The sequence below is a fragment of the Argentina anserina genome, chromosome 1, assembly GCF_933775445.1.
Source record: "Argentina anserina chromosome 1, drPotAnse1.1, whole genome shotgun sequence".
In the NCBI taxonomy this organism is placed as follows: Eukaryota; Viridiplantae; Streptophyta; class Magnoliopsida; order Rosales; family Rosaceae; genus Argentina; species Argentina anserina.
Genome location: NC_065872.1, coordinates 4,974,722 through 4,998,492, shown reverse-complemented (window position 1 = coordinate 4,998,492; position 23,771 = coordinate 4,974,722). Strand labels below are relative to the sequence as shown.

The 23,771-nt window shown below is 37.9% G+C and overlaps 6 protein-coding genes across 7 annotated transcripts; 1 reads left to right on the top strand and 5 right to left on the bottom strand.

The window, feature by feature from the left end:
* Positions 1–739: 739 nt before the first annotated feature.
* Positions 740–3,715, bottom strand: LOC126788304 (lysine histidine transporter-like 8). The gene is made up of 4 exons (XM_050514633.1): positions 3,170–3,715; positions 2,473–3,037; positions 1,565–1,696; positions 740–1,472 (listed from the first exon to the last, which is right to left on the bottom strand). Exons 1-4 carry the CDS (start codon positions 3,640–3,642, stop codon positions 984–986), a joined length of 1,659 nt encoding a protein of 552 aa, XP_050370590.1. The 5' UTR covers positions 3,643–3,715; the 3' UTR covers positions 740–983.
* A 4,430-nt stretch (positions 3,716–8,145) lies between these two features.
* LOC126795129 (40S ribosomal protein S30) lies at positions 8,146–8,935 on the top strand. Its single transcript, XM_050521955.1, has 3 exons — positions 8,146–8,277; positions 8,383–8,520; positions 8,710–8,935. Exons 1-3 carry the CDS (start codon positions 8,274–8,276, stop codon positions 8,754–8,756), a joined length of 189 nt encoding a protein of 62 aa, XP_050377912.1. The 5' UTR covers positions 8,146–8,273; the 3' UTR covers positions 8,757–8,935.
* A 550-nt stretch (positions 8,936–9,485) lies between these two features.
* Positions 9,486–12,502, bottom strand: LOC126790711 (uncharacterized). Of its 2 annotated transcripts, none has more exons than XM_050517057.1 (9): positions 12,339–12,502; positions 11,980–12,112; positions 11,454–11,557; positions 11,197–11,368; positions 10,938–11,078; positions 10,764–10,843; positions 10,636–10,689; positions 10,366–10,407; positions 9,486–10,188 (listed from the first exon to the last, which is right to left on the bottom strand). In XM_050517057.1, exons 1-9 carry the CDS (start codon positions 12,428–12,430, stop codon positions 9,603–9,605), a joined length of 1,404 nt encoding a protein of 467 aa, XP_050373014.1. In that variant the 5' UTR covers positions 12,431–12,502; the 3' UTR covers positions 9,486–9,602. The 2 variants fall into 2 exon arrangements, with proteins under 2 accessions (XP_050373014.1, XP_050373022.1); XM_050517065.1 differs by lacking the exon at positions 10,636–10,689 and adding an exon at positions 10,488–10,541.
* Positions 12,503–13,253: 751 nt separating this feature from the next.
* Positions 13,254–14,018, bottom strand: LOC126794683 (uncharacterized). The gene is made up of 3 exons (XM_050521453.1): positions 13,926–14,018; positions 13,700–13,840; positions 13,254–13,592 (listed from the first exon to the last, which is right to left on the bottom strand). Exons 1-3 carry the CDS (start codon positions 14,016–14,018, stop codon positions 13,254–13,256), a joined length of 573 nt encoding a protein of 190 aa, XP_050377410.1.
* A 1,499-nt stretch (positions 14,019–15,517) lies between these two features.
* On the bottom strand, positions 15,518–16,438 carry LOC126794567 (uncharacterized). Its single transcript, XM_050521317.1, has one exon. It carries the CDS (start codon positions 16,436–16,438, stop codon positions 15,518–15,520), a length of 921 nt encoding a protein of 306 aa, XP_050377274.1.
* A 6,152-nt stretch (positions 16,439–22,590) lies between these two features.
* LOC126794556 (uncharacterized) lies at positions 22,591–23,457 on the bottom strand. The gene has a single exon (XM_050521307.1). The coding sequence runs from the start codon at positions 23,455–23,457 to the stop codon at positions 22,591–22,593; it is 867 nt and encodes a 288-aa protein (XP_050377264.1).
* Between the last annotated feature and the right edge of the window lie 314 nt (positions 23,458–23,771).

Sequence of the window (23,771 nt, the reverse complement as noted above, 5' to 3'; positions counted from 1 at the left end):
ATGGTTGAGAAAATGTCCCTCGTGCTATGCATACCAAGTTTGCTCGATATAGTTGAGATGTACCAGTGTGATCAGCAGAGTCATCGGAGCAAGTTTACATACATAGTATATTACTATATTTGTAAGGAGGGCGTTTGGTCCATCAATATGATTTACATTTTGACTTTTGGTTGGTTGAATTCATCTACCATCTGAAATTGTATCCTCCAAGTACTTGAAAGCTCGAAGCTTCACGATTCTTTCTCTGTGCAAGTTTGACAAAACAGAGCATAGTTGCTGTGCGGCCACACTGGTTGACCTTCGGGAGTTCAGGTCATGGTTCCTCTTGTGAGATCATTAACCTTGAGCCACCTTCCAAGACCATGTTCGTTGAAAAGGGCATGAGCTAGATGCCCCTGGCAACTTGTGCCGCCATGTTTGAGTTTCATGAACCCGTTTAGATTAAAGTTCGCAACCGGCGTTTGATTCTTCAAAACAGAGGCTGTAGGTAGAAAGACTGGTCCATCTCATTTGGAATATGTATCACATCTTCAATGAACTATATTGTAATAATGTTTCAACGTTCAAGTGTAAACTAGAGCTTTATGAAAGTCGAGTACTTGAACTCGTTCAAATCCAGTCACCCTCAACTTTCTCCCTTTCCCTGTCTCATTGGGAAATACCAATTTGATGCTTTTCTTTATTTTAATCTTGTTCAGAGGATGTCAGATATATGAAATAATTTTTGCTAGAGAAAGACACAGATTAAAGATTCAATATGAAATTTCCACTAAAATTGTTATCACACACCTAATAGATTCTATAAATGTCGAATTACAACATTCCCATGCCCCAACAAGAACAAAAAAATACCCTATATATAATTGTGTTATCCTCTTCAACTGTAAATAACATTTTCTAACATTTTCATCTTTACAAAGATCACTGAAACAAATTAATAAGAGCAACTTCACCCAAATATCATTCTGTTTTTTGTTGCCTTATTAGTGAGGCTTGAAGAAGCTGACTTTAATACCAGTGTCAATAACAACGTAGAGTCCAGCGGCAATCAGAACACCAGTTAGACCCATTCCCAACACACCAAGAACCCAATTGACCCACCAGCTTACGCTGTACTTCTTCGGCTTCTTGATCTTGAGCCACATCCAACATGGGTACACCAATGTCACCGGCAAGGCGATTCCTCCGATCAAACCAGCAACACTTCCCAAAAATGGGATTGCCACGGCGATGAAGAAGCACCCGAATCCGAACATGGCTCTCGCAATGCACCTTAGCCACCACGGCAATGCCTGCTTCTTTCGGCTAGTGTACTTCGACTCCATGTGGTCAAACATTGGCATCCCGTAGATTTGGAACGAGCTCACGGCGTTTACTACCACGAACAAGCTCATTAGTCCCAAAATGAACTGCGACACATCTGTTCGGTGGAATCCGTAAATGGCAGCGAGCATTCCTCCGTCTGCCGGAATCTATCAAATTAAAAGCAAAGTTAGAAATGCATGATCGAAATGACATAACATTATTCTGAAATCTTGTTCTAGGTTAAGTTTAGGGTGCTTACCAAGTGACCATAGGCCCAGTAGCCACCAATGGCAATGGGGAATAAGCAAGCAGCAATGAGTGTGTAAGACACCTTGACACCATTCCACATTGGCACATGTGATGGATGTTTCTCACTCGAAGGCATGGTGGCCTGCCACACATATAGTATCAGTAAGTTAGTCTATGATTGAATGAATGATTCTAAAAATAAACCTAAGCGATGTTGATGATCATAATCAGTGTGTGGCTAGAGCCTAGAGGGCCCCGTTCTTGTATTCTTAATGTTAATTTTTAATTTCATGGAATAAAGATGGAGTCCCCCCTCTGATTTTGACATTGGAGTCTTTAAAGATAACTTTTAAAAGTTATGTGCATGTTACAACAATATTATTGTAATACCCTACATATAATAAGAACATTGTGAATGTGATAGAAGTCCAGTAAAGCTAATAGAGTCTAGTATAAACAAATAAAAATCATGATTGATCATGGTGGGTAGTATTTAAATAACTATATGCAATTAAAATCCTTATAGTACTACTATATTGGACTTTCACTACATCAAAGGACAGTGTCTAAGAAACCTTTCATTTTCCAATGTTTTGACAATCGGGTTTTGATTCATACGATTTGTTCATCTGGTCAAGATTGGCAATTTCTGAAAGCATCACGATGTCATTTTCTCTATTTGATAAATTCAAAACCCATTACTTCCTGTTAGAAAATTCTTCTCTTCATGAAAAAAGTGGGGTGTAGACTTTGAAAAACCCTTTAGTTAGTTAGGTTAAGTTGTTAGAAAATAAATTTTTGCATGCAATTGAATGAATTGATGTATACAAGAAATATAACATCTCTTTCAATATATTAACGAATAACGAGCATTAATCAATATCAATAGTGATTAACATGTAAGTGATCAAAGTTTACCTGAATCTCGAGGATTAGATTGTGACCTCTGAATGCGAAAGCGATGATCCCAAGTGCATTCAACACATCAAACACTCTTGCAACTTCGGTTCCTTTCCTAACAGGGTCATAGGACACCCCAGGAAGCCTACCCTCAGTTACAGACACCACCCACATCATGGTACAGTATGCAACAGCAGTCATTGCACCAATCAACGAAACCCCAGCAATGGAGTTCAAGTTAGGCAACAATGAAAGAAGCACAGCGCAACACGTAAACACCAAGAACCATTCTACGGTCGTTAATGGCTTGGCGGTGCAGGTAGCGCCACAGACGATCTGGAAGAAGAGCTTCGAGGTCGATCCACCAATGACGATTAAGGCCACGCAGGTACCACCGGAAAGGTACATGATAGGGAATAGCCCTAGCAGATTCGCGATTCGATCGCCGAACGTTAGACTGAAGAGTTGCATGTACCTGCTGTACCGGACTCCGGTTTCGATGTTTTCGTGGAGATGAACAAGAAGGTAGAGGGTGTAGAGTTGCCATATGAATGCTACGGTCAAACAGATGATTCCCCATGTCCTGAAAAATCAATCACAAAGCAAAAGAAAGGTTAAGAAGATGACCGGAAAGTCTTATATATGAACTGTAACAAGTATCTTCTACTTGAAACTTGAGAGCTTATTAACCGGAAACTACCGATGGTGGGCTTACCATCCGAGAATTGTGAAGGCCACCGGAAGCACCAAAGCTTGGATACCGATACCGGAGCAAAGAGTGTGAAAAGCCGCGTAGTACTTGTTGCCATTTCGGGACTCGGTGATGGGTAGCCAAGCATCTTCAGGGTCAAGCCTCGTAGCCCTGAGAGCCTTCCTTACCGGGCTACCTAAGGGAGTGAGGAACCTCGGAGTCGACATCCTTGGCGTTCTTATCCCCAATGGGGTTCTAGCTCCCTTAGGAGTCTTGCTCGGGACTATTGCACTAGCGCCCTCGACATCTTCACCTCCGTGGTGGTTGGCAGCTGGGATGGCTGCTTCGAGCAGCGGTGACCGGGTCAAAGAAGGGGAGTTGTACTGGGAAGGAGGACAAGACACTGGAGGCTGCTGTTGAGGTGCCACCGGAGGCTTCGGAGCCACCGGCCGAGGTGTTATAGGAGCTGAACTGATCTCATTTGCTTCGTTACTCATGGTTCTTTAGCGCTGTCTGCGATGTGGGATTCTTGCTCTCTATGCTCTACCCCTGTTTCTTGGTTGGAATACTCACATGGGACTATATATATAGCCATATAGGTGAAGAAAAACAGTGCTGAATAATACTAACGAAAGAAAAATGAAAAAAAAATACGAAGTAGGTCGGAAAATGCAGAGCGGATCTTCTACGTTGTGAACCCCACTTGGTCTGGTTTAGACTGCTATGACTATCGGAATTAGTTGGGGAGATATAAAAGCAAGTTATTTGACGGGCAAACTTGGCTGCTAGCTGGCTAATCTTTTCTTGCTTTATGCATTTTGGAATATAGTTTTCTATTAGAATTGGAGCTCATTGTTTGGTAATTGAAATTGTGAGTGTAGATTAAGGCTCAAAATCTCATAATGGAGTAGGACTTGGTCAACCTATCTCTCCTAAGCAGAACGAACCAAAGAGGCAACACCTCATTAGGGTTATATAAATATATTTATATTCTGTACAAATTATATCATGTGGTGTTTTTGGTGGTATGAGAATAGAAAAGGCACCAAATCGATACATGGGAGCTGCAGCTTTCAAAGGGTGCGCAAGCGAGTCAATATAAGCGTTCGTTTGAGTTTCGAGTCTTCTGACTTTATTGGACCCAAAAGAAAGCAAGGAAAACAAGTCTCTTGGTCTCTAACTAAATTAATGGAATAGAATATGAGATCAAAGAATGTGATTTTTGTTTTCTTACCAAGATTTTAGTACTAGCCTATGATGTAAAATCTATACAGATTATGTGCTCCTTTGTTATATTCCAAGTATATCTTTGTTTTACTCATTTGATTTAGAAATCAGAAACTTATAGGAGTATGGCCAATTCATATAATTAAACACACTTTCAAGTTCATCAGACGACTTAATTGATTAATAAGTCACCTAAAATTGACTATGATTAATTGTAACGAAAATATTTTTTTAATCTTTTTCTGTTTCCGTACTTTATTATCATGTTCACAAGGAAGCAAATTTTTTTTCTGATCATTTTGTTAGTCTAACTCATGGATCTCAGTCTATGTTAGTTTGGTTTTCTTGTCCTTTCGAAGTTATGTGTTTCCAGGAGCTCTAGGGTGAGAAAGAGGGTGTTGAGATAGCTATTATGTTTTAGTTTCATGAGTTATTGCTCCTTATGATTAATTTGACATTTGATTGTGTATTATATCCCATTTTTTCTTCGGTCAATATACTATGAGATTAGTTAATATGCACATTGTGAGCATCGCATAAATTTGACTACATATCATTTTAAAAAGGATTGGATATCTCACATGAAATTGTCAATGGGGAGTGTCAGGTGCTGTTTATTGGGCTGCTTGCACTTCCTATTTCCACATAACAAAAAATTTCAACATAAAGTGGATGAAAAAAAATATCTGAAGGGCATATGGTTCAAAGTTTTTGAAGATCTAGAATATGATGACTGATGATCATAGAAATCGAGAACACCAGAAGTCAAATAACTATAGCATCCTTGCTGACATATAGAATTAGGTCATCAAGCAACAACTAATACCTGGAAGAAAAGAAGAAGATAATAAATTATTGATCGATCCACCCCAGAAAAAAAAAACAAAGAGAACAAAATAGATCGATAATATGTTTATCGATCACAGTATATGTCATACGATGTGCAAGTCTAACCTAACTATATCAACTTGATCTGTACATTTAATATATATACATGAACATTCTATCCCATGTTGTGGTGAAGATATTAGATTCCCGAAAGCATGAACGACAGGCCAAATATCTAATGTTATGATTGAGAAACACACTAATACTATTTTTCCAATGGAAATTTAATAGGTACACTGAATAATTGCTGCGATCAGGTTATCATCGATGGTCTCTATCAGTCACTTCATTTGTTTGATTACTCATCTCCAGGATGCCCGGCATAATCATACGTAGCGTCTACGACACCAGTGGCGAATTCAGGATCTGGACATGGGATGGGCTTTAAGTTTAACTGAAGGAATTTTTTTTTACCACTACAACCATGTAAACTGTAGATGTTAATGAGTTTTTAAATAAAAAATGGGTGTGAATGTAAATAGAATAATATTATGAAAATCAAAAACATTAGAAAGCGCACTAATTTTTTCTTTGGGAAAAACTTACGTACAAACTAGTATGTACGCGTGCGTCCAAACTCTCGTTTATTTGCACACTTTGCGAATATAAATACATGATTTTAACCGTTCAAAAGTTTAGTTTAATACTAAAGATCATTTATGTAAAAGATCAACATAAACAAAAATCGTCTTCATAGTCGATTGCATCAAACAAATGAACAGTTATGGTGAAAGTTAGTAGTCTCATGATCAACCGTCAATTTGTTTGATACAATCGACTATGAAGACGATTTTTGTTTATGTTAATCTTTTACATAAATGATCTTTAGTAATAAACTAAACTTTTAAACAGTTAAAATCATGTATTTATATTCGCAAAGTGTGCAAATAAACGAGAGTTTGGACGCACGCGTACATACTAGTTTGTACGCAAGTTTTTTCCTTTTTCTTTTCAAATTGATTAGATTGAACCTCAATAACTCGTACTTACAATTTCAAAATCAATAGATAGAGGGAAGATAATTAAAAGAGTTTTTACTTAAGAAATTTTGATTATTTAAAAAGAAGAAAATTATTTTACAATATATATATATATATATATATCAATCAGAAAACTAGAAGACATAATAGAACCAAAACGGCACTGGGAATATCACTTTCTCTTCACGTTCAATAACAAACACGATGTGAACTGCGTCAAGAAGGAAGGGTTGTGGGAAATAATAAAAAACAGAGGTGTAAAATGAGTATAATTAGGAAAAATTTAGCTGAGAACAAATATAAATACCACAAAAATAATGATATATACCTAAATTTGTTTTTGTAAACCCCAAAAATTTTGGGTGGGCTTGAGCCCCACCAGGCAATACTTTGGATCCGCCCCTATACGACACAAGTCACACAACAATCTTGGGCAGCCACAATGTAATTAATATCCAGTGAGTTTCATTCTATCGTAGAACTTCAATGCTATGAGGATTCGAAAGGAGATTCCGAGGACAATGGTGACTGGTGAACCTGGATTAGTTGCAATCCTTTTTCAATATCTTGTACTGTGAAATTCTACACACACACACACACCCCAAATGGGTCAAATTTTTTAGTAGTTGTGAAAGTCTTGTTTTCGTTTTACCGCAGCAAGTTATAAAATACTGTATATATGATGCAAACTAGAAATGGTATGTATTCGACGTTCGGCCATCTCATATACAGGCACATTCAATTTATCTCACGTTTTAAGCATGTATTATGACTTTTATAAATCATCGGTAGATCTTTCAAGATAGGCTTTGATACATGTTCTCTAAAGAAGGTCACCTGTCATAAGTTTGGATCGATGATTGTTCCGGGTGGTACTGTTGTTACTTTTTTTTGTTTTTACTTAGGTTCAATACCACTTATGATCTACTTGCTTTCTACCTGGTTAATGGAATTTTAAATACACTCTATTAATTTCTTAATACACACTTCTCACTAAATACATACTAACTTAATTTTTTTACTAAATACACATCTCAAAGTGTCTAAAATACGCTTATCTAAAAATCATTAATTATCATATTATTTAATATAACTATATATCTTTATTTTTTTTATTTTTTCCAAATCATAGGTTTTTATAATTTTGGCTATAAACTTCATTTTATATCCATATTCAAATGATCATTGCAAATTGATAATTAAATGGAGAACTTTTGTTGTTACAACTCCAACATCAATCTAAATCAAATAAAAACATGTATCAAGTTATTCAACATGGCTTGCAATTATACAGGAAGAAAACTAAGAATAGCTATAATGAAAATATATCATAACAACTAATATAATTCTAGTAAGCTAGCTATGTTTCCAACAATTAAATTTTTCACCAAGATGTATTGTTTTTTTTTCCATCTAATAATATATATCTATATTAGTCATTTAACTTCTATATATATTATTTGAGGAAATAAAATAAAATATGGGTGTATTAAGAGGTTACTGGAGTGTATTTAAAATTTCTCATTATTTTATTTAAAAAATGATAGACTTTGATATATGACAACTTGACCACATAAATAATATATTTTGTATACATCAAGTCATTGCATAATTCTAAGGAGGAACAAGAATTTCAAAATCTAACACTTTACAATCCAATAATTATATCACAAACAAACATTTTAACGTTTCACGACTTTCACCTCTTGTTACCAAATAACATTATTAACACTAACAATGTTGTCTCATTCTTGTATGCTCAACGAGCAACTACACAATGCAATTTTGACTGTTTATATACTTTCACCTCTGGTGTCTGGTCTATTCCCACATAGTATTACCCCATTTAGTAGGCCCGGATAATAGCTTAGAACAGCCCATACAAATTAGGCCCAAGTAATTGACCCACACTCAGAGACCCATATTATAATAGTCTCCTCCTAAACCCTAATCAGTTCATTCTCATTCCGCGCCGTTCACTCAACCCAGCTCCGCACTCTCATCTCTCTCTCAAGCTCTCCTCGTAGAAAATCATGGGTAAGCTCAATACTTCTCTCACTCACTCTAGTTTCACAGAAGGGTTCAATCCATTCACTTTGTTTTGTATTGTTCATTATTGAGATTAGCTTGTGTGAATTACAGGAAAAGTGCATGGTTCTTTAGCTCGTGCTGGTAAGGTGAGAGGCCAAACCCCAAAGGTGGCCAAGCAGGATAAGAAGAAGAAGCCCCGTGGACGCGCCCACAAGCGCATGCAGTACAATCGGCGTTTCGTCACCGCTGGTACTTCATCTCGTTCTGATTTGCCTTTTAAAGTTATGTAGGGTTATCATAATCTGACTGAGCCGAGTTTGGTTTTGCCGTTTTGGATTTATGAATTTTTTGATGTGGGTGTTTAGGAACTTTTTTTTTGTGAGGAACCTATGTATGGGATTTTGTTTTGATTAATTGTATGTTGTGTTGATGTTGCAGTGGTTGGCTTTGGCAAGAAGAGAGGACCCAACTCGTCTGAGAAGTAGAGGCCTTGAAAGGATGAAGAACTTCTAGCAGCTTAGGGATGTTTTAGTTATATTTGAACCTTTCTGTCATTTTCAGGACCCTTAATGCTGGTTTTTTAATAGAGATTCAAGTATTTGGCAATGCTGGATTTTGTGTTCTGAATCTGATTTACTTGGACCTAATGTGATTTTGTTCTGGATTTGTTGGTGTTCTGCGATTGTGCTATATCTTGTTTGTTTTGCAGTGTTTAGTTGTTTTGAATACTGAGAGGATCAAACCCATACTGATTAAGATGAGAATCATGAGATAGTGAATATGAATTAGTTTGTATCATATAGGCTACACCAGACTGAGCAATGCTGCTAGAATCAGTAGAATGGGAAATCATGGAAGGTAAACCCTGCGTGTGAAAACAGCAGGAGAGGATCTTTTTTTCTTTCAGTTTCTACAAGGCAAAGCATAATTCGTTAGTAGTGTTGTACCACTGAGCTGTGTTTGCTCAGAATCAAATTCATTCATCCTCCAAGGTTGTGACTTTCAGTCTCTACCGTACAAATCATAATACATTTAGCAGTGTTGGATTACTTCTCAGAATCGAAGAGAATTATCCTCTTACTGGCTGCTTGGGAGTGTTGTTCAGTTTGATTTCTGATATTGGTTTGATGCATAAGCAAAATCTGTAATCTGTATTATTTAGTATCTGACATGATAGACGACAAGCATCCCAACATGCAACATATGAGCAAAATGGCTAAAACTGGTGCTTAAGCAATCTTTCTGTTAGTATTTGCACTGCGCATGCAGTATGTGTATATATGAAGTTTACAAGCAAAAAGTGGCGCACAAGCGAATCTAAAACTCCAGGCTTATTTGTGATGATGCTTAAGGGCGTCAAAGCGAGCAGCAAGTGTATCATAATCGGGCAATTTGGGATGGACGCGATGAAGTGAGTCCTGCCTAACAGCTGCAGAAGGTACTGGTGGTGGAGTACGCTTTGGCGCCTGATGATTTCCACTAGGAGGTGCCTCCAATTCAATCTCCTCATCGGTGTCTGATTCATCAAACTTGATACCTGAATTTTCTGATGGTGCATTGTAGCTGTACCTTCTATAGAGAAAATTATTCGCCTCTCCTCCATGGCTAACATCATTGTTTGAAGAAAATGGCTTGTCCAAACTCTCAGACCAGTGCGTTTTTCTCTCAGCTTCATGTTGATGATCTGCATCATATGAGTCTACAGCTGGACTATCTTGTTCTTTTTCACCAGTGGAATTGCCCGAAAGGGTTTTGAATTCATTAGCAGATGCTCGATCTTTGTTGGCCAGAAATGCAGCCACTTGGGCAGCAGCCATTGCATCACTAGCAGATTTTGCGGCTGCTGCAGCAGCTGCTGCTGAATCTGCAAATTGCAAGTATTCCCTTTCTCCACCACCACTTGTTCTGTGAAAAGAGCTGGAAGAAACAATGATACATAATAATGAATATTCATAAGATGGTTGGAATTCAAATCACAATCAGACTAGCGCAATGGGCAAAAGGAGCTGGAAAATAGTAGGATGGAGCAATGATTAAATGCGTTCTGGTGGAGTTTATATATAGATGTGATGAGCACTACAATAACAAAGTTACCTTGTTTCCCTATCTGCACCACCACTCATTCTGCGCACAGAACTGTAAGACACAAGATAAAAAATCAATCCAAGGGTCGAGTTGAATTATTTCAAATTAAGAAGTATCAATAAAAAATGTACCTATTTTCCCTTTCTCCACCACCACTTGTTCTGCGCAATGAACTGGAAGAATGCCTGAAATAGTAAATGAACGATCATCATACTGTCAAGCTTAACTATGTGTTGAGTTGAATTATTTCAAATTAAGAAGTATCAATAAAAAATGTACCTATTTTCCCTTTCTCCACCACCACTTGTTCTGCGCAATGAACTGGAAGAATGCCTGAAATAGTAAATGAACGATCATCATACTGTCAAGCTTAACTATGTGTTGAGTACAAATCACATGTAATGTACCTGGTTTCTGACTTGTTAGACTCAAAAGATCGAGTTGTGATGGGCAAGCTGGTAGCACTAACAAAGTTGCGAGGTCCGTCCTGATAAACAACAGAAGACTTTAAAATGGGGAACTCCTTAAATCTAGTACGTGCTGTGTCTGGGAGAGAAAGAAACAGACAGTGATGAACATACTATAGTCTCTTCTGGAGGTTTCAGAAGTTCTTGTTCACATTCTGTTGTGTCCCAATCAACCTGGTATTCCTTCGCTATTTCCTTCATGATTTTCAGCTTTACTTCACCAGTAGGAGTTCTAACAGAGAGCTTGTCAATGAGCTACAAGAAAACATATGCAGACAACAATTATCCAACCAATGAATATCTATTATATGTACAACCCAATATAAGTCTACGGCTGCATTAATAAATGGTATGACAGGATGAGCACTCCTACAATGCGATTCACACCACAGTCAGGTCGCAAATCAGTAGCAGCAGCTACAAAATCTCTTCCATATTTCTTTTCAAAGATATTCCTTAGTGCCACCAGTTCCGGAATCTCAGAGCACCTTGGTGTTGCAAAGATCAAGCTAGCAATCCCTTCTTTAAGGTCCGCCGGACAGTCCCTGTTGAAATCAGAGCAGCATCTAAGATATGCCATACAACTCTTTTAACAGACCAAAAAATGCACTAAAGATATTACATTGTTACCTTTGTTTTGCGATGATTTGAAGTCTAGACACGATTAGCTCACAGAACAGCTCAATGAACTCATTGGCAGACAAAACATTCTGTTCTCTAATCACATGTTCAACCTACAAAAGTAGAACAAAGCTTTAAGTCATAAACCAAATTTGCACAGAACCACAAACCATAAAAATTAAGCAATAACTTTCATTCTCAGTACTAACTTAAACAAGAGATAGGACTCAGGAGCCTCCAGTAAGATCTTCCACACCACTAAACTAAGTACTCAATACTCCAATTACAATTTGGAAGAACTGATTGCTTCTGGTACTCCTATTCTACTCATCTTGCTCTTTCTCTCAAATTTTCAAATTTATAAGCACAAATGTGTGTCAATACTACATTGGCAATCAAACATTTAATTAGGAAATTGTTCTAATCACTTGGCTAGAGGCATCAATGCAAAATTGCAAATAAATTCAGAAGCAGAAAGCATGAGACATTGAGACTTTGAACTTAGATTCTAATGATATGTGAATATGATAAGTACCCGAATACGAGCAGTGGCGTCTTCACCTTTCTGAAGCAGAGAAGCAATGTCACGCCTCATCTGCTTCACCACCACCTGCCTCTTGTTCCTCAGCAGCTTTATTCTCGCCACCGCCATCTTCGCCGCCGTTTTGCTATTTCCATTAGAAAACCACAAAACAGTTCAATAAGCTTCACACTCTACCAATTTCAAAGCAAACCCAGAAAAACTATAGAGAGACCCAGAAAGAGGGGATTGCATAGAGACAAGAATGAGTAATTTAGCTCAATAAAGCTTCAACCTTCAACAACTTCAAAGCGAACACAGAAAAACTGAAGAGAAACCCAGAAAGGGGAGTATGCAGAGAGTGAAATGAGTACCATTTGGAGGAGTTGAAGCCCCGTCGGAAAAGAGAGAGGCCGAGCTTCATGAGCTTCTTGGTTTGGGTTGTGGCTGCGGTGGCGACAGTCATGGTCAAGAGACAAAAGCTAAAAGAGCTGAGTGTTGGGGTTTTGTTTGTTTGGGGAGTCTTAACGGTCGCCTGAGATGGAAAGGCAATAAAAGCGAGACTTTAAGGGTCTTGATCGGAAGATGGTCTACCACTACTAGATAGATGACCACCGACCTGATATAGCCGTTACGATTTGACACCTGTGGGGAGAGAAGTATCCAATGCGCAAGGCACTATTGCACCTTCTACAGTGACACGTATATATGTTGCTTCATATAGCAAAATAATCTTTGTTCTCTCATATTGTTTTCCACATGGAGATTACAGAGAACTCTCATGTTTTATTTTGAATGTCGATTAAGAAAACTTAATTTCCTCAAAATTTCTTAAAGAAAGAACAGACGAAATTTTCTTTCTTAAATTTATCCTCTAAATCCATTAGTAATAATGTAATATGTAGTGATGGATTATTTGGATTCTTATATTGGAAAGAAATTCCACGTACTTCCTTTCTTGCACTCGCATGCTGTTTATGTGGATTCTCATAGAAATCATGAACCTTCTACCAAAGCCACAATCCTAACAACCATAGGTGGTGTGAAGCAAGAGGGTTGCAGACTTGCAGGTGGAAAATTTTGCACACATCGACAACTTTTTCTTTGTTGGCAAGATGATATTGGTACAAGTAGCTGGCATTGTTTCTCCTTCAAGTTGATCAATCATTCAATATTATAATTCACATATAACTCATGTTTCTTCAATCTGCATCATGGCGTGAATTTCAGATCATACAAAGATTGTAAGACTAGTGGATATTACTAGACATAAGATCAGGTATAAGTGATCATCTGCGCAACTTCAGCTTCTGAAAACGTCCAAACATTTCATCATCACTAGCAAGAGCTAATCTTTCGTGATCGTCAATAATTCGAGTCTTGGATATAGTACTATGACTACTATCAACACGTTGAGGTGATTGTGATGATGCCTGATTGGCAAGAACTACAGCAGCTTGTGCAGCAGACATTGCCTCACTAGCAAATCTTGCAGCTGCTTCCGCGGCTGATGGTGCGTCTTGAAAATGCATGTTTTCCCTTTCTCCACTAGTTGTTTTCTCGACCTTATTTAACTGAACAGATTGCATAGGTAATGGGGCACCACTAACAAATGTATTCGGTCCTTCCTGTGAATCGAACAAAGTGAATGTTAATCTTAAAGATGGAAAATGTATTGAAATAATGTGTTTGCTTGCGTGTGTTTGGGGTACGAGATACAGGTATAGGAACTAACTATAAGCTCTTTTGTAGGCTCGAAAAGCTCCTTTTCATACTTTGTTACATCCCATTTGACCCGATACTCTTTGGCTATTTCCTTCATGAGTTTCAACTTCGCTTCACCACTAGGGGCTTTGGTAGAGAGATTCTCAATCATCTATACAGATAAGCAATCAACAATCACTTAGACACTAAATTAAGAAGTGAAAGAGTGAGACCGGAAGACAATGCTTAATTTGTACCTTAGCATTCACTCCACAGTTGGCTCTTAGATCACTAGCTGCGGATACAAATTCTCTTCCATATTTCTTCTCAAAGATTTTCTCGACTGTCATTAGTTCCGGAATCTCACAGCATCTTGGGGCTGCAAAGATCAAACTGGCAACCCCTTCATTCAAATCAGGCGGACAAAAGTCTATCCACGACCAATTGGCAGAAGAGCCTAATGAGGTCGTAGGCAGCCAAATATCTCTGGTCACTTGTCAAATGTTCAACCACAAAACTATTTTTTCAGCAAAGAAAAAGCGGTCATATGTTCTATAACAATGTTTAGATAAAGTCATATATGAAGAAGGAAACAAGCTTTGAATAACACGATCATTCATGTAAACAAAATAACAAGTAGAACAAAATACTGGTCACTCCTCCAACTTTTAGTAACACGGCAATTTAGTTCTTCATATTTTTATTTCAATTGATCATTTTTATACTTTTAAATTTTAAACAATTTAGTTATTCCATTAAGTTATTTTTTCCCCTCTTATATAATGTTTACCAAGTTAGTTAACAGTGTAATGGGTTAGAGACTTAACGAAATAACTAAATATATAAAATTTGAAAATATAAGGAATGATCGGTTGAAATTGAAATATAAATAACTAAACTGTTGTTACTAAAAATTGAGGAGTAACCAATATTTTGTTCTAACAAGTAATATACAAACCAAAAGCAAATATCATAAGCTTGATAAGTGCCCGGATACCAGCAGCAACTTCTTGACCGTTATGCAGGAGTGAAGCAATGTTATGCCTCATCTCCCCCACCTTTCTCAGTCTTGTTATATACAAACTTAATTCTAGCCAGTACCATAGTTAATGCAAGTTTACTGTTACACACCATTCGTTCTCAATTAGTATCACAAAAAAATAATTAATTGCCTCCTCCGTAAATCACTGATACAGTGATACTTTGTAGTGGCTGAGTTCTAAACGAACCATTTGCAAGAGTCAAATCCGGAAAGCAAACAAGAGGGGCCACGCTTCATCTTGTTCATGGAAGTCTCGAGACAAAGTACGTAATAGTATTCTGTTTGCTTTGGTTTCATTTAGATATGTGAATTTTATATGCCATTCTAGGTCGATATAAGGAAAGTAATCGTCAGGATACTTCTTCTGAGATCAAACTTCCGATTCTTTGTGAATATTAATTAGTTTAGATAGATATATGAGTATATCTCACACAAATCAGAAAGTGTGAGATAGTGATTTGGATATTAGATTATTATTTTTTTGGTCCAAGATTTGGATATTAGATTGATCCAATCAAATGTGGGCTTCCCACAAGTGCAATTGCAATTTCACAGTTGGAAGCAAACCTTTCAAAGATTACTATTACCAAAAGATGATCTGCAACATATATTAAAGGTACACAGAAGATTCAATGATGTTGAATATGTCGAAACATATGGATTCAGATTTAAATCGGAAGGCCGGGTATATATACATTAGATACCTGTACATAAATGTACATTCAGACAAAGATGAGAAGTAACACTATGCGTGCAGATCCTCTAAAATTCGGATACAAATCGAAACAATCAGATATGATCGTGAACCTAATGAGAAAGTATGTTTAGGAAAGAAACTCTAGTGTGGATCAAGAGCCTAAACAAGCCGTCCAATCCATCTTCAAGGCCTTCTATGCTTTCATCCAAAATCTCCAATTTTCTTTGTGCAGATTCAATCTTCTCAGGCTCAACATCTTCACTTGCATTATCCACAAACAGATTGCTAATTGCAATATCCACACATTCCATCCCATTCATGGTTTTGTGTTGGGAATTCTCACACGCTAATACTCCTTTTTGCACCAAAACTGAAACCAAAGACCATCTGCTGGCCCTTGGCTTCGAAACTGGTGTAGAAAGGAACAAAAGAAGTGACTGAAAAATTGAGCTGGTGATCAAACTTCCCTCTCTAAGCACCCTCACCACCGCGGCGAGATGGTTATCTAGATCCAGAGGAAAGACCTCATTTTTGTGATCCATTTGCTTCAATGTTGCCAAAACCTTCACAACTTCCTTCTTCATCTTTTTTCTGAAGCTCACGTATGCAACGACACTGTCTTGGACGCTCGAATCTCCAACCATTCTTCTTCGAACCGCAGATTCAAGCTCTCGAACGCTCTCCTTCATTGTCAAGATGATATCCCTTGTGTTCCCACATACATCCAAGTACTTGACAGAGCCATCAAGCAATTCTTCCACCCATTTCTCATTCTGGTGCAAAGATAGTGCCTTTTGTGTCAATGGCAGGTGAAGAAGCTCCTCAATGCAACTGTACAAATCCTTGAGGCCACTTAGTCCTTTGCACAATGAATCTGCCTTTGAACAATTTGATGATGTTGAAGTTGCCTCCCAGGACTTGAGCTTGTTGAGCTCTTCTTCAATTCTGACTGTGGTGGGATGTGATCTAGTGGGCATACTAATGGATCTGACATTGTAGCGCTTTGTGGGTTTTGGAGAGAAAGAAGCCATTGTTGCTCTTTTCATCATAGAAAGATATGAACTTTGGAGTTGAGATTTGAGAATGGGAGTTGTGTGATTCAAAATCACATATATATACGCATATACCTAGCTGAATTGATATTTAGGGGACATGGAGCATCTTTTATGTGCATATGTCAATGTGATCAACATGTGAAGGCGATGTGGGCTATTTTATGGTGGTGTGTTATGTTGTCACTATTTACAACTACTAAACAAAACAAAAGACTCCAATTTTGTGTGTGACCTTTAATGAATTCATGTAGAGATGTACTTATATCGGTGAGGTGCTATCTTCAAATAGTGTTTTTGTTTCTAACAAAAAAAGAAAAAAGGGTTTTTGTTTTGATCGAAAAGAAAAATTGGGTATTTGTTTTTGGTATCGAAAGCAGATTCATTTGGCATTTTCTCGCTTTATCTTCATTTCATGCACCACCGGCACCGGCATTGCTGGGCAAATTTATGGAAGTTGGTGGTGGGCTAAAGAATGGGGCATTCCGAAGCTCTTTGGATAGGGAAAAGCTTTGAATATCGACGAGAACAAAATCCAGAGAAAGATCTTTGAAGACTTGGAACTCTAGTTTTATATTTGTTTTGGGGATTCGGTTGGGAAATGGGGACTGATATTCATTATCATACTTATAATGGGTTGCACGAGTGGCATGTCTTTGTTATGTTCCCTCCAAGTGTCATGCAACCTTCCTAACGTCATTTAAACCTAGTCGGTTAGGTTAGTACTTGTCTACTTGATTGATTAAGTCTAATTAATCTGGTATACCACTATTATATGAGTCTTGCTTGATCAACTCTCTTGTTCTCTGGATTTACTTTTGTTTCTTACTTTGGCTGTAAGAAATGAGAGATTCTATTTAATAACTCGTGACACATATTTTCGTAGCTAGCTAATTGATTGTTTGATATATGCTTCTCGAGTCAAAAAAAATTATTACGAGAAAATACTCTTATAAGTGTGTTTTTAGCAAATACGCTACTCACATACAAGCCAAATCAGCTGTAATGACCCGATTTTTCAGGATCAAATCTTATGAATTCTTAGATATTAATAAACTTTGTAAAATTAATAAACAGCATTTGTTTCGCTTCGCGACGTGTCGAAATCGAAAACATAACCGTATTTGGAAAAACGTTATGTTTCCGCGTCGCAAGAATAAACTTTTACTCTGTTGCTCGTTTCCAAAAACTTCCTTCACGAAAGTTGTAGAGCTCGTCAATACGAGTTTATGGACACGTCACGCGTTCTAATCGGATGTCGTACGTGAAAATTATTATCAACGGAAGTTAGTTTCCGATTTTGGAAATTGGTATAAAATGGAATTAATTAGAGGTAGGGTTTCCAATTTCGGAAACCCTCACCCTGCAACCCCTATCTTCTCTCTCTCTCTCTCTCTCTCTCTCCGGCGATCTCCCTCCACCGGCCTCCGTGCTCAACATCGTCGGTGTCATTAAGATCGCACGGCCTCAACACATCGACCAATGGTGACGGTGACGCACCCCAGGCGGAGATTCAGCGGCGCCGACGAAGCATAGTCTCGGCCTCGTCGATCTCAACGTCGCCGGCGTCGCAGGAGCTTGTAGGCACGACAATGAGCTCTCCCTCCTCCTCCTCGACACGATTCGACCTACGGTGAGGCTCGAATCGAGCAACGACATCGTCGACCTCATACTTTGCGGCGGTCTCCGCCCGGTTTCGGTCAAGCTGAAGGTAAGGTTGTGATCTCCTCCTCCCATTCTTCAATTTTCATGTTGGTTATATGTTATTTTTGTTGGGTTTGGTCGGAGGTGGTGAAGCGGCGCGTGTCGCTGTTTGTGGCGGCACGTGAGCGCAAATGGAGTAGTGCAGGAGGATGTGGAGGGGATGAGGAGAGAAAATGGATGAGTTTTGGGCAGCGGTGGCGAGCTACGCGCCGGAGGTGGCGCATGAACAGTGATTAAATTTCAAACAATAATTTTTCGTGAAAAATGATTTCTCTACGGTGATTGTAAAAAATAATTTACGCACAGTAAATGTAAAAGTATTTTACGTACAATAATTATAAAGTAAATTTTGAAACGTAAATGAGTGATTTGTATTTACTGGAACTGTATTTACGATGGATTAGTACATGGGTATACATAAATACATAAAGAGTATGTATCTGTATAGGAATATAGAAATAGTATGTACTTGTACAGTAATACGTGAATAGTATGTACTTATACAGTAATAAGTGAATAGTATGTATATGAACAATAATTTCATAAAAACCGAAAATTATTGAACAGTAAAACATTATTACTGTTTCGACATTTGAGGTTTTACGTAACGCTTCGAAATCACTTCTTATCTATTCTATGTGATCGACCCAATAAATAAAGGATTCGCAGCAAAATTTTGGAAATTACGCTCAAGAATATAAGGTGAGTAAAATCTCACAGTGACGAATCTACCCTTAGCGGAGATTCATAATTACACATATTTTAAAAAGATTGAACTATGAAATGTATATGAGATAGTGGGTTGTGTATGTGTATAATTGGTAAAATCGATACATATATATGAGTTGCTATATTATATACTATCACATTCTCGTTTTCAAATAAGTTCATTTATAGCGTTGATATTTATTTATTTGAGCACGTCACTTGGTTTTGTACAATAACATCATTAACATGTAAGAATTCTTTTGTACGTGGTTTTAACTTAAGTTATGTTAAAACGTTTTTGTTGTCTTCGGACGTGTTGGCATGTCGGAACCTAGCCTTGGTCGGGCGACAGTTATGATACAGTTAGAGCTCTAGTCTGTCTGCCGGTGTCTGGCATGAGAGGTAACATAGGGGTTACCGGCTTATGAGTACCCATATTTTTGGATATTGGGTAACGAGTGGTTGCCCAATGTCTGGCGGCGTACTGCATGAGGGGTAACAGATGAGTATCAGGCGCTCATGAGTACCCATATTATAAATGTTTTTGGGTAAACAGATGGGTTACCCAATTTCTCATAAGCATTTATATTTTCAGATATTATTAGACAACCAGATGGGCCGTCCAATGACTCATGAGTACATTTATAATTAAATGTTTCAGTATTTCTTCTGTATTTACACGCGAGTTATATTGTTGTTTTACTCATATAAGCTGCAAAGCTTACCGGGTTTGTGTTTACAATCCCGGTGCACCTATTCGATGGTTATGAGATAGTTCTGCATGTGTGGATTAGCATAATTAACGGACTACTCTAAAAATTTAGAAGTTTATTTATATATTTTGTGACGAGAATTATGAGGATTTTTACATTTCCATTTGAAATAATGTTTGAATTTTAAATTGGTTTTGTAATAAACAATTTGACTGAGTTGTACTATGAATTCAATAATGATACGCTGTGACGATAAGATAATTTCGATTTATTGAGATTGTTTTTGAGTTTTCATGGCTTCAATTTTTCGAGTTTTATACTTGAAATTGCGATGATTCTATCTATACATTCATATAAAAGCTTCTGGCCGGATAAGGTTGAAATAGAAGCATTTGGCCGTTACTGATGTGATAGCATAAAACAATGACGCAGTGCAATATGCAAGTTAACGTTAGTCGTATTCACTCGTGGAAAGCAAGTTTATAGAAGCATATATGCAAGGTCAATATACTACTATTAGACTAGCTTAAAAGTTGTTAACATTGCTTAATCTTAGCCAAAAACAGGGATTGATTCGTATAACTTGAAAGTCTACAAAATTCGTTTGATGGAGTACCTTTACTTAAGAAAGTGACAAAGTAAATTATCAAACATACTATTCTATCACATTTATCAGCAAACTTATTGTTAAAGGTTGGATTAGAATATAACATAATGGAGCTTCTCTAGCAAGCTCAGCGAGGACAGCCAATTTCTAGAATTCTAGACACTGAGTTCTCACGTGGTAACATCATGTTATAATTGAGGAAAATTAATGTATCATTTATATAATGGAAAAATTAAAATTTGTCAATAAATGTATTAATGGGGCATACTAGCACTTCATAATTATATATGATCAGTCCATAATTGAAGAAGGTATGTGGCAAAAGAACAAAAGAAAAGTTGCAGATAATTGCAGGAAGTGAGAGTTGGTAGCTGTACATGAAGTTGAAGTGTGAACCAATACGTTCTCCTTGTCTTTATTTATTGAATTTGAATGAAATGTATAAGCATGGTATCAAACGCATTGTTTTCTATTCTTTTTTTTTTAGAAAAGAAAATATATATTTGATCAGACAAATATTACAATAAGAGAACATTAGGTGGTAGAACAAGATTCTCCACACTCCGTTCGACCAAAACTAATAGTCACATAACTATCACAATAAGCAATAGACAAGAGCCAATAAAGCCAAATCCCAAACCAAAACAAACCGATTCCAGAAGTAGTCAATACCTACTCGCCATCAATTTCGAGACGAGAACTGCTCCAATAGCATTACATACCAAAACCTCCAGCATATTTGTATAGACAATATCTTCATTACATTGACACTTAAAAAGAAGCGACATTTAAATAGTCTATGGAAATAACATGCATCGTAACTATGGTACACCCGACGACACGACCAACTGCCAAAACCTAACCCTCACTCGAGGAGGAGGGACAAAAAACCAATTAAAGACCTAAAAAAAGACTTGGGCCAAAAGACCCAATCTCACCTAAATAACAACTAGTTGACCCAACCTAGGTGGCTCAGAAGAGCCCAAGCCCACCTCCATGGCCCTCCAAAGACCGACACCGAAATTAGCCTCCAGGCCGTTCCTCATTCTGGCCACAAAAATCTCCACCCCACGTCGCCGCCAACACCACCATCAAGCTACCACCCAGTCCCACAACAGATCTTGCTCCCCGCATATTAAGAATCCATCTAGCAAGATCCCCAAGAAACCAACTTGGGTTAAAAGAGCAAACCCAGGCAAATCGACGCCTCTACTCCCCATAACGTACCACCCATCGCTAGCACCACCCGCCAACAGAACCAACCGACGCCTTAAGACCAACAACAAGCATCGCCATCAGATGAAGACCCTGCAAAACCAGAATTCGAAACAACCAGCCGACCAACCCCGGATCAGCCACCCTCCATTGGACCTCCACCATACAGCCTCCCTTGCCCCGCCCCTATAGACCCAAGCACAACTCTCGTCCGACGACTGTGTCAATGGACTATAACCCTAGAGCGATCCGTTTTCCCCGGAGCACCCTACACTACTGGTGTACGTTCAGACCTCCCTTGGGCTCTTAATTCATTGTTTTCTATTCAATAATATATTAAATGTAATTAATGCATGTATCAATGTGAAGTGGATATCAACCTTGTTGAACAAGGCAGAAAGGAACACCAAACCTGAAAACTATTAGATCTTCTTTTTAGGAAACCAACTTTAAAGAGACTTAGTGGAGGACACTTGCAAATAAGTGGACATAGGAATCCTGAGATTTGATTAATCCACAAGATCACTCGAGAAGAAGGCCTGGTAGGATCTTTTATATGAACTTAAGAAATGTATATGTTTTTTTTTTATCGGATGAAATGTATATAAGTTTCTTTAGCTAAAGAGACATTTTTTTTCAAGGTAGCTAAAGAGACATATGTGTACTTAGGACACCACATAAGATCTTATGATCTAATTAGTTCTTTTACGATTATTGATGGATAACGTACGATCGGCTTTAATTTTGGGACAGTATTGAACTGGAAAAGATAAAGTGATGTGCCAAATTTTAGTAAAGAATCTGATCGGTAGAGTGATTTGAGAGACGGATTGAATAAATCCTCAATCATTAAAATCCATTCTGTAACTATATAGCAAAATCAATCTCCCTTGGCCAACTATTCTGTTTCTTCGCGTACAAATTTCTTTAGCAATGGATATTTACTTTTGAGAAGCTAAATCTTATGGCTTTTAATCGATAATGTTTATAAAGGAAACATTAGAGGTAATTTAGAAACATGAGATGTGATTCAGAAAATTCATTGTATATTTTTTGTATTCCATTGTATATCTTAATATACATATCTCAAAAATATGGTAATCTCGAAGGAAATCCTAATAAAATGCGGATGCCTTGGATAATTTTGAGACTAAGCAGTGGCCTTAATTTGGAGAATCCACAAATCATTGTGAGATTATGTTCAACAGAGTAGCTCTTGTTTTGATCAGGCGCTTAAATACACTCTCCAGACCATTCTCAAGGCCTTCAATGCAGACTTCCAAAGCATCTAATTTCTTTTGTGCAAATTGAATGTTTTCAACTCCAGCAGATTTACAGAGTGAGGATAGAGCAGAATTAACACCATCCAACTCATGCCCACTAATGTCTGCTTGAGATTCACATGCTACGACTCCTTTGTGCATCAACTTTGAGACCAAAGACCACTTACTCGACTTGGAAACTGGATACGCCAAGAACACCAAGAGAGATTGGAAAATTGACATGTTCTTTGCACAAACTTGTCGTAGAACCCTAATCACCGCGGCGAGATGCTGATCTTGCTCTAGTGGTTTTGATACAATCTTGTTGTTTGCTTGTTTCAACTGTGAGATCAGTTTTTTGGCGTCCTTCCTCATTTTCTTGCTGAAACTCGTGTAGTTGGCGATGCTGGTCTCAATGCTCGAGTCTCCCTTTCTTCGCCTTAGAGCAGATTGAAGAGCAGAGACATGTTCTTTGACTTGTAACATGAAATCCCTTGTGATCCCACATACGTCTAGAAGCTTCACTGATCCATCTAACAACTCATCCATGCATTTCTCTTGTTGGTGTTGAGAGAGCAGCTGTTGAATTGATGCCATTAGGAGAAGATCATCAACACAATCATACAGCTCTTCAAGACCAGATAGACCTGTGCAGATAGAGTCTGATGTTGAAGCAGATGAAGTTGACTCCCATGATTGGAGCCTGCTGAGCTCTTCCTCAACCCTAACAGTTGTTGGGTGAGACCTTGAGGGAAAGCTGATTGATCTGACATGGTACTTGGCAGCCATGGTTTTGCAACTGTACTTGTTTGATGAAAATCTCAGTGAACTTTGTAAGGCTATTTGCTTTGTTTTACAGAGAAGAGATGTATTTGAGGTGCTTGGTGAGGACTTGGGTGTATATATAGGAATACAGAAAGAGAGAAGGCATGTGGAGGCAGAGTGGGCAGTCCTTGGGAGAAGGATACATTGTCACTTATTGGGCAACATGGAACCAATAATTTGCAATATTTTTATGACTAGATGGTCTTGCATTGGGCATGAGGTGTCTGCAGAATCTTGTGATGGGTAGCATTTGGTTAAGGCAATAGCCTCAAAGAGTC

What these genes read in the sequence shown, in the direction of transcription:
- LOC126788304 (XM_050514633.1), bottom strand. Translation starts at nt 3,642, where the DNA reads ATGAGTAACGAAGCAAATGAGATCAGTTCAGCTCCTATAACACCTCGG. An exon ending in GCCTTCACAATTCTCGGATG is followed by an intron (nt 3,038 to 3,169) that starts GTAAGCCCACCA and finishes TTGATTTTTCAG; the next exon opens with GACATGGGGAATCATCTGTT. An exon ending in ATCTAATCCTCGAGATTCAG is followed by an intron (nt 1,697 to 2,472) that starts GTAAACTTTGAT and finishes TATGTGTGGCAG; the next exon opens with GCCACCATGCCTTCGAGTGA.
- LOC126790711 (XM_050517057.1), bottom strand. Translation starts at nt 12,430, where the DNA reads ATGACTGTCGCCACCGCAGCCACAACCCAAACCAAGAAGCTCATGAAG. An exon ending in ACTGTGGTGTGAATCGCATT is followed by an intron (nt 11,079 to 11,196) that starts GTAGGAGTGCTC and finishes GTTTTCTTGTAG; the next exon opens with CTCATTGACAAGCTCTCTGT. An exon ending in GGTGGAGAAAGGGAAAATAG is followed by an intron (nt 10,408 to 10,635) that starts GTACATTTTTTA and finishes TGTGTCTTACAG; the next exon opens with TTCTGTGCGCAGAATGAGTG.
- LOC126795129 (XM_050521955.1), top strand. An exon ending in TCGGCGTTTCGTCACCGCTG is followed by an intron (nt 8,521 to 8,709) that starts GTACTTCATCTC and finishes TTGATGTTGCAG; the next exon opens with TGGTTGGCTTTGGCAAGAAG.
- LOC126794567 (XM_050521317.1), bottom strand. Translation starts at nt 16,438, where the DNA reads ATGGCTTCTTTCTCTCCAAAACCCACAAAGCGCTACAATGTCAGATCC.
- LOC126794683 (XM_050521453.1), bottom strand. Translation starts at nt 14,018, where the DNA reads ATGACAGTCGAGAAAATCTTTGAGAAGAAATATGGAAGAGAATTTGTA. An exon ending in ACTGTGGAGTGAATGCTAAG is followed by an intron (nt 13,841 to 13,925) that starts GTACAAATTAAG and finishes TTATCTGTATAG; the next exon opens with ATGATTGAGAATCTCTCTAC. An exon ending in AGCCTACAAAAGAGCTTATA is followed by an intron (nt 13,593 to 13,699) that starts GTTAGTTCCTAT and finishes TTCGATTCACAG; the next exon opens with GAAGGACCGAATACATTTGT.
- LOC126794556 (XM_050521307.1), bottom strand. Translation starts at nt 23,457, where the DNA reads ATGGCTGCCAAGTACCATGTCAGATCAATCAGCTTTCCCTCAAGGTCT.